Source organism: Passer domesticus, chromosome 1 (assembly GCF_036417665.1).
Source record: "Passer domesticus isolate bPasDom1 chromosome 1, bPasDom1.hap1, whole genome shotgun sequence".
Classification (NCBI taxonomy): domain Eukaryota; kingdom Metazoa; phylum Chordata; class Aves; order Passeriformes; family Passeridae; genus Passer; species Passer domesticus.
Genome location: NC_087474.1, coordinates 89,614,061 through 89,622,473, shown reverse-complemented (window position 1 = coordinate 89,622,473; position 8,413 = coordinate 89,614,061). Strand labels below are relative to the sequence as shown.

The window sequence follows — 8,413 nt, the reverse complement described above, 5'->3', positions numbered from 1 at the left end:
GGGCGGCGCGCGCTGTCGCGGCGGGCGCGGCGACTTCCGGGCGGTGCGCGCGGGCGGCGGCGGTCGGTGCAGCCATGTCGGCCATGGGGACTCTGGCCTTTGACGAGTATGGGCGGCCCTTCCTCATCCTCAAGGACCAGGAGCGCAAGACGCGCCTCATGGGGCTGGAGGCGCTCAAGGTGAGCGAGCGCGGCGGCTGCCGGGGCCGCCCGCGGGCCCGCGCCGGCTGGGCCGCGCCATGCCGTGCCGTGCCGCACCATGCTGCTGCTAGCGGCGGGAGGACGGAGCCCCTGGGGCGAGGCGGATGGAGCCTGGAATAGGCCCGTAAGCGGGAGAGAGATGGAGGAAGAGAGCAGACATCGCCCCGGGGCTGGGAATCCGCGGCACGGCGTGGATCCGCCCCCGAGCCGCGGGGCTTTGGGGCCGGCAGCGCCGTGGGCGCAGCGCGCCCCTCCCGTGGCTCCTGCCCCGCTCCCCAGTGCCCCCTCCCCTAGACGGCCGCCTGGAGCTCGGCCGCTGAAGGAAGGCCGGGGCTGAGTGCGGGTGCTGCAAATCCCGGTGGAAGATGGGAGCGGACGCTGGAACAGAGAGGTTGTGGATGCCCCATTCCTGGCAGTGTTCAGGGGAGGGTTGTATGAGCAACCTGGTCTAGTGGAAGGTGTTCCTGCCCCTGACAGGCGGTGGGACCTGCATGATCTTCAAGGCCCCTTCCAAGCCAAACCATCCTGTGATGATGCTGTGATGGGTGGAATTACCCTGCCTTCTCTTTTTAGCATTGCTTCTGTTGCTGCCTGCTTTGTGCGTTAGGGCTGTCATTTGGCTGCTGTGCTTTGCAGGCTTTAGCAGAGCCAGCACAAGCAATGCGAGAAAAGGCATAGGAAATGTTTCTGTCATAAGACCAATCACATACTGATTCTTTTTCAGTCATAGCTGTTGTCAGTTAAATTACAACATTTGCACTACTGGCTGTGTTTTCTTTAGCTGAATATTGTGATTTCAGAATGCATGATAATGATTTAACTTGCGTCTTTGTTATCCTTTGTTTTACAGTCTCACATAATGGCAGCAAAGGCTGTAGCGAGTACTCTGAGAACATCCCTTGGACCCAATGGTAACAATGAAAAAATTTTATTGGTTCTCTCTTAGTACTTGTTGTGGGGGAATTTTCAACATTTTCCTTCATTCTTTGATCATGTGTTTTTTAGGCTTGGATAAAATGATGGTGGACAAGGATGGTGAGGTGACCGTGACAAATGATGGTGCTACCATCCTGAATATGATGGATGTGGATCACCAGATAGCCAAACTTATGGTGGAGCTGGCTAAATCTCAAGATGATGAGATTGGGGATGGAACTACTGGAGTCGTTGGTAAGAAAGTGTTTTAAATATAGCTTCCTTTTTCAAGTTTAAAGTCAAGCTGCTTCAGCTATTAAAAAAAAAAAAAAAACCAACCTGTGCAGTAGGTTTTCTGTAGCACTTCTTAGGAGTATTTATTGTTGCAGTGTTCCTGTCAGTTCTTGTGTCAGAAGTCTTCTAATCAGGAAGAAGTCTTTTGTGTCTTTTTGAAGTTTGGTTACATTTTAAGGTAGTGCTGAGAGCCCCTTTGATACTTCCAAAAATTTTTTGCATACTTTTCTTCTGTAGTCTCCTTATCCTGCCTTGATGCCTGTACTTCATTTTGGTCTTAACGTAATGTGGTTTTCTTGCTCAGCAAAGCCAGTAGAGGTTTTCATGGTTTTTTGTTATTTAGGAAACCTTGAACTCTTAAAATACTGCAGAAAAATCAGAAAATGTGTTTTTTAATCTGTTGTTAATGTACTTAAAATTATGCTCCAATCAAGAATAAAACTTTTTTTTTTTTCACTAGTTCTGGCTGGGGCATTACTGGAACAGGCTGAGCAGCTGCTGGACCGAGGCATTCACCCCATCAGAATAGCAGATGGGTATGAGCAGGCAGCACGCATTGCTATTGAGCATCTGGACAAAATCAGTGACAGCTTCCCAGTTGATCCACAGAACATCGAGCCTCTGATCCAGACAGCAAAGACAACTCTGGGCTCTAAAGTGTAAGTCACAAAAACTGAATATTGAATGAATATTTACCCTTCCACTGAAAACACTCTGTGTGGAAAGGAGAAGTCCTGGTGTTTTGTTTGTGTTACTGGGGTGCTGCTAAAGCTCTTCTATGTTTTGTTTTGGCAAATTCGTCCATGGGCTCCTGTCTCAGGATGAGAAATTGTGAATCCTTCGTCTCCAAAGGGTCAAATCCATGAAGTTAAATAGCTGCAGCATCCATTTCATTCTAACCTGTTAGTTACAGGTTTCTGCATCATAGCAGGTTCCAAAAGTAATGTGAATATTAATAATGTGGTTTGGGTTTTTTGCCGCTAAAAAAACTTTAACTTAGGATGGTTCCAGGAGTTCTTTTTGCTTTTTGGGTTCTATGTGTAAATATATAAATTAAAACATTGGAAGTGCTTTCCTTGCAGAGTTCTCTTAGGAGTGGTTTCTGTTTCTTGAATGTTCTTCCATAGCTCAGTTCTCCTGCCTTGTTCCAAATCTGTGTTGACACTCCATTGCCAAAGGTTCCTCACACCAACCATACTGTCTGTTCTGTTTTCTGCCATAGCCAGCACCTTCTGTTTCTGTGAAGAAACAAGCAGGACCTCCTCTTTTAATACAGTGTGCAAAAGTTGATTGCTGCAGTGGTACTTCTTGCTGTTTGAGCGATTATAGAATCGCCTTTTTCTTCCAAATGGTGGAAATGAAGTACAACTTGATTGTATTGTTTTCAAACCTAGAGTGAACCGCTGTCACCGGCAAATGGCAGAGATTGCTGTCAATGCTGTACTGACAGTAGCAGACATGGAACGTAAAGATGTTGATTTTGAGCTGATCAAAGTGCAAGGCAAAGTGGGTGGTAGACTGGAAGATACACAGTTGGTTAAAGGAGTGATTGTGGATAAAGATTTCAGTCATCCACAGATGCCTAAAGTAAGTGATGTCCTTGTGCATGTCTCTTGTGTGTAATGGCTTAAATAAGAGTTTCTAGCCTACCTCAAATGTCCCCCTAGCATTTATTAAGTATTTACACAGTGTTGTGCTTTAGCTTGGCTTTTCACCAATATATCAACAGAGGAAAGGGCAAGGAGCATGAAAGTTTTCATATGGGAAGAGATCAAGTCAGAATTTACAAAAATATAGAGAAATTGTGGTGGAAGGGAGGAATTACTGTTCTGCTGAGTGAGGACAGGTGCAGGATTGTGTGTTATATAGAGATAATTATCCACAGTGTGTGGTATGCTTGATATGCTTAGTGCCACGTGCCAAGATTCTTACTTAACCTTTATGAATTGCCTGTTGTGCTGTTTGGAACACCCCAGAAACTGTCCTTGTTTTATGTTTGATGTAGGTAAGGCCTCCAAGTCTTTTGGCAGTGTACTTCAAGAAAACTTCTACTGTTCTAAAGTATTTATCTAGCAGGTAACAATGTTCATCCTGTAGAAAGGAAGACTAGTGGAAAATAAGTCATGTAATAGCTGAAAAGTTGTTACGAAGACAAGTGGTATTCTCAGTGGTCACAGTGGATAGGGATGGTTTAATTTAATTTTTCTTTTGTTTTTTAAACATTAAACCCTAAAAAGGCATGACTGGTAAAGATTGTTAAGGACTTAAACAGTGTCTTGGAGCTATGGAATTTGTTCTGAGTGGTTTATTGAGACTATTGACAGAATTATTTAGTTATTAAATGATCTTCACATTAGCTTATATGTTTTTGTTTATAAAGATACATCTGTATGTTTTGCAAATACAAGAAAGAGATGTTAATAAGGTCAAAAATCATCTTTTTTTTTTTTTTAATTGCCCAGGAGCTAAAAGATGCTAAAATTGCAATCCTTACTTGTCCATTTGAACCACCTAAGCCTAAAACCAAACACAAGCTTGATGTCACATCTGTGGATGACTACAAGGCGCTGCAGAAATATGAAAAAGAGAAGTTTGAAGAGATGGTGAAGCAGGTAGCCTTTAGGATTCTTTCTGATTTCTTTTTCTTTCATGGCCTTTATAAAAAAACAGCATCGTGCATTGATTTATTCCTGTAAATGAGCTGCTAATCCTGGTGGGAATCAACATACCTGCAGTTGTAATGCTGTGAATCAAAGATAATGTAATGTAAGAAAGAGATACCAGCTTGGTTTAAAACATGTTTTGATCTCTGTGGGTGCCAGAGGGTTCTTCTTGAGAATTGTCTTTTGAGAAAATTGGGAGAATTAAAACCATGAAGAGTGTTTTTCACTCCTTTGTTAGTTCTGATCAGAAGGTTGATGATTTGTGTTTCTTTTAGATAAAAGACACTGGTGCAAACCTTGCCATTTGCCAGTGGGGTTTTGATGATGAGGCAAATCACTTGCTGCTCCAGAATGAGCTGCCTGCTGTTCGTTGGGTTGGTGGACCTGAAATAGAAGTAAGTAAAACTGGGCTTTGTACCAGTTGTTAAAACATTTATCAAGTAATAGGCTGTACCAGCTAAAAGTTCAGGCTTTCTGGGTATCACTGCATAATTGTACATATGGATGGGTATTGGAGAAGAATCACTGGGGATTTGTGAGAAAACTTACCATGGAGAGGATTATGGTTTATAATTGGAGCATATGTATATTACTTAATAAAAGTTTTAGGTGTCTGGGAAAGTTTCTGCTTTAGTCCTGCTGCTGGCAGAAGCAAAACATTGGCTGAAGTACTCTGAAGTGATGGGAAGATAACCTTTTGGAGTAGGCAATTTCACAGATGCTTTTCCACTAGTTCTATGTTCTGAAAAACACCATGGAAAAATCCTGTTCAAGTAACTCCTGTCTGTTGAACTCAGTTGATCGCCATTGCGACGGGAGGGCGCATCGTGCCTCGCTTCTGCGAGCTCACGGCAGAGAAGCTGGGCTTTGCGGGCATCGTCCGAGAGATCTCCTTTGGAACAACCAAGGACAGAATGCTCCTCATCGAGCAGTGTCAGAACTCCAGAGCTGTGACCATTTTCATTAGAGGAGGAAATAAAATGGTGAGATGCTTGCTTTGATACGTAGTTGCAGAATGTGTAGTTTCTTTGTAAAGCATGTTAGTACACTCTTCTTGACTTTGTCTACATTTTCCTTGTGTTGTGGGCAAATAGGAAAGGGGTAAGGCTTGTAAGCAGTCAGGACCGTGTGTCAGAAGTAACTTGCTAGGTTTGCATCCTGTGGTTTTAAACTAAAACTTTTCTCTCTGTTAGACCATATAGTTCATAAATACAGAAATGCTTTTACTTGTGGATGCTCTTTTTTTTTTCTAATGAGAGGGTCATTTTTATGAGAAAAGATATATTAGCATCTCTGAGAGATTTGGTTTTATTGTAGACCTAGTTGTATCACTTCTGATTTAGTCCAGTTAAAATAATTTTAAATAAAAACCCCAAACTACTGCAAACTGTATATCCCCACACCCTGTATCCCCTGCTCCCCTTGAATTGAGACCACTTTAAATGCTTATGTACTTAAACTGGAGTTTGGTTGCACTATTAGTGTTAAATTATATTTACTATAGGTCAAGTCCTATTTTAAATTGAAAACCTTTGGAAACAAAAAACATACTGTAGTCTGAAATTTTCTTGTAAAAAAGCAGAAATACTGCTTTAAAAGTTGTTAAATCTCCTGCATCTGTTCAAGTGAGAAGTGGACAGAAACTGCAGTCTGACAATAATATTGGCATTTCAATTTCAGTGTTTTCTGTCTTGTAAATATTCAAGATGGAGAACCTTTTCATGTAAATTTTTGTTATTTCAAATTAGAGGTTCAACAAATAGCAGTGTATTTTTGTGCATATTGTTATTCTTTGTCACTGGATGTCTAACATTCTTTATTTTTAAGTAGTATAACATAGAATAGTAGAGCTGCATTGGAGCCATAAAAAAATCTTAAGAGTTTGTTTGCAGTTTCCACATCTGTATTAGAAACTCCATCTTCACAGCCTTCAGATGTTGCATTGCCAAACACGCTGTTCTGTCATTCCAGATCATCGAAGAAGCAAAGCGCTCTCTTCACGATGCCTTGTGTGTAATCCGGAATCTCGTCCGTGACAATCGGATTGTGTACGGTGGTGGCGCAGCTGAAATCTCTTGTGCCTTGGCAGTCAGTGAGGCAGCAGATAAGGTAAGAAAGGAACAGTTAACAAATTCTTTAGTGTATGAAATATTGAGCCTGCCTTAAGAGATTCCAGAAGAACTTCAAAGATTTTTCAGAAAGTTCCGTAACACGTGCTTTCTGACATTCCCTGATAACCAGTGTTAGAAGTTACCCTTCCTGACTCTGTAAAAAGTCATTACTGCTATTTTTTTCCTTCTGTGCTAGGAGCAGTTTAATTTTTTTTAATTTCAAGTAGTTACCATTCAGAGGTATTTGTACTATATTCCAAATAAAATCTACTTATTGTGCGTATGTATTTTATCTCTAGTATGAAAATCTGCCTTTACTAACTTTGAAGTTTAATAGCTTATGAATTTGAATTTCTTTTCCTCTAGTGCCCATCTTTGGAACAGTATGCTGTGAGAGCTTTTGCAGATGCCCTGGAGGTAATTCCCATGGCTCTCTCGGAGAACAGCGGTATGAATCCAATACAGACAATGACCGAAGTGCGGGCGAGGCAGGTGAAAGAAAATAATCCTGCTCTGGGCATTGACTGTTTGCAGAAAGGAACAAATGGTAAGAACTGCAGCATGGAGAAGGAGGAGCATAAAAGCTCTTTTTTCTCAGAAGGTCAAAATGCTCACTGTGGTTTTTTTTTAAACCTGTGCATCACTTGGTTTATTCTAATTCTTGTGCCTTGCCATAATAAATGGGAATGTGCTTGGAGAGTATATGTATGTCTACCAGGAGGAAAATGCTTAATTGTCTCACAGCCTCTGGTGGCAAGATTAGTTAAAGATACTGACTGATAGTACAGGAAAGAAGGCTGCTCCTAGGATGAGGCAAGCAAGCTATGCTTTAAATACTGCAGTTTAGTGATCCAGGTTACAATGGAGTCCTAAAAACAGTTGTTTTGAGAAACAGCTTGTGAAGAAGTAAGCAAAAGGCTGGAAATACTTGTAGACAATGATGTTCACACCAATATGTCTGCATACATAAACCAGGAGCAAATACATGAAGACTAAGAAGCCAGTGTATGAAACCTTATTTTCAACTTGATCTATACTTTTCACCTTCTTACTTACTCTGTTGGTTTTTTGAGAAAAGAATGTTGTGATTCATTGTAATTTGTACATTCATAACCCTTCATTGATTAGTTTCCTGTTTGTGGCATTTGACCTTTCAATTCTTTAGCATTTGCTCAGCCTTTAGGGTGCTTTTTAATGTATGTGTATGGAAATTCAGCTTTTCACCATTCTGCATTATTTTTTGAAAAGCGCAACCTAGTTGGGAAAAGAGCTGTATCTTAATGTCCTAGGATCTTTGGTAAGAACCCAGATGTTAAACTCTAGTTTGTACAAATTGTGTTTGTAAACCACAGCGGCTAAGAGTAGTAATTTCAAAATGTTGTTTGAAATTATGTGGCATTTACTATTACTAATTACTAACACTTAGAGGAAGTGTTATATCTAGATTTCATGAGGGTGTCTAATTCTCCTGCTTCCTTTTGGCAGATATGAAGCAGCAGCATGTTATAGAAACCTTGATTGGTAAGAAGCAGCAGATTTCTCTGGCGACTCAGGTTGTTAGAATGATCCTGAAGATTGATGATATCCGTAGGCCTGGGGAATCTGAAGAGTGAGGGTTGAAAAGCAGGAAACATTAAGGGGCCACAGCAGTAGCGAAGACGGTAGTATCCTGATGCTTCATCTTCTGCTATTTATTCTGGACACTTTTTGTTTCACATACTGTAATGGCTAGTTGTTGGAAATAAAACAATTTAGCACTGGTGATTTCAAGGCTTGTTTCAGAAGTATTATTGCATCTTTTCTTAGACAGGTGTAACTATTCATAGAAAATACTTCCTGAATGTATTGGGAAAACATAACTAATGCAGCAGTAAAATTTAATGGGTAATTTTCCATTGTTCCTTATGGGGAAAGCCCACAGATTCTCATTTTAAGAGGTCTGCCACTTTTTAAACTAATTAATTTAATATTAACCAATTATTTTAGCCTCCAGTAATTCTCATATGTTAAATATATTAAGTATGAAGTCTCAGTCTGAAGATTTAAAGGAATTGTGTTCCATGCATCCAGATTTTTTCTCCTTGTCCTCTTCTTGATTTATGAGGGTTAAGGAGGGTTTTTTCCCAGGAATATACACATTCAGCCAAGTGAGAGTTTTTCCCAGAACTTTGTCTGTAGTACCACCGTTGAGTGCACTTACTCAGAAGGTCCTCAGTATGATCTGAGAGTG

At 41.0% G+C, this 8,413-nt stretch overlaps 1 protein-coding gene across 1 annotated transcript; it reads left to right on the top strand.

Annotated features, from left to right (window-relative positions):
• Window positions 1-11: 11 nt before the first annotated feature.
• On the top strand, window positions 12-7,953 carry CCT5 (chaperonin containing TCP1 subunit 5). The gene is made up of 11 exons (XM_064428819.1): window positions 12-179; window positions 1,051-1,111; window positions 1,206-1,370; window positions 1,870-2,068; window positions 2,804-2,996; window positions 3,872-4,021; window positions 4,348-4,467; window positions 4,870-5,055; window positions 6,044-6,181; window positions 6,550-6,730; window positions 7,669-7,953. The coding sequence occupies exons 1-11, from the start codon at window positions 75-77 to the stop codon at window positions 7,794-7,796; spliced, it is 1,626 nt and encodes a 541-aa protein (XP_064284889.1). The 5' UTR covers window positions 12-74; the 3' UTR covers window positions 7,797-7,953.
• Window positions 7,954-8,413: the final 460 nt, after the last annotated feature.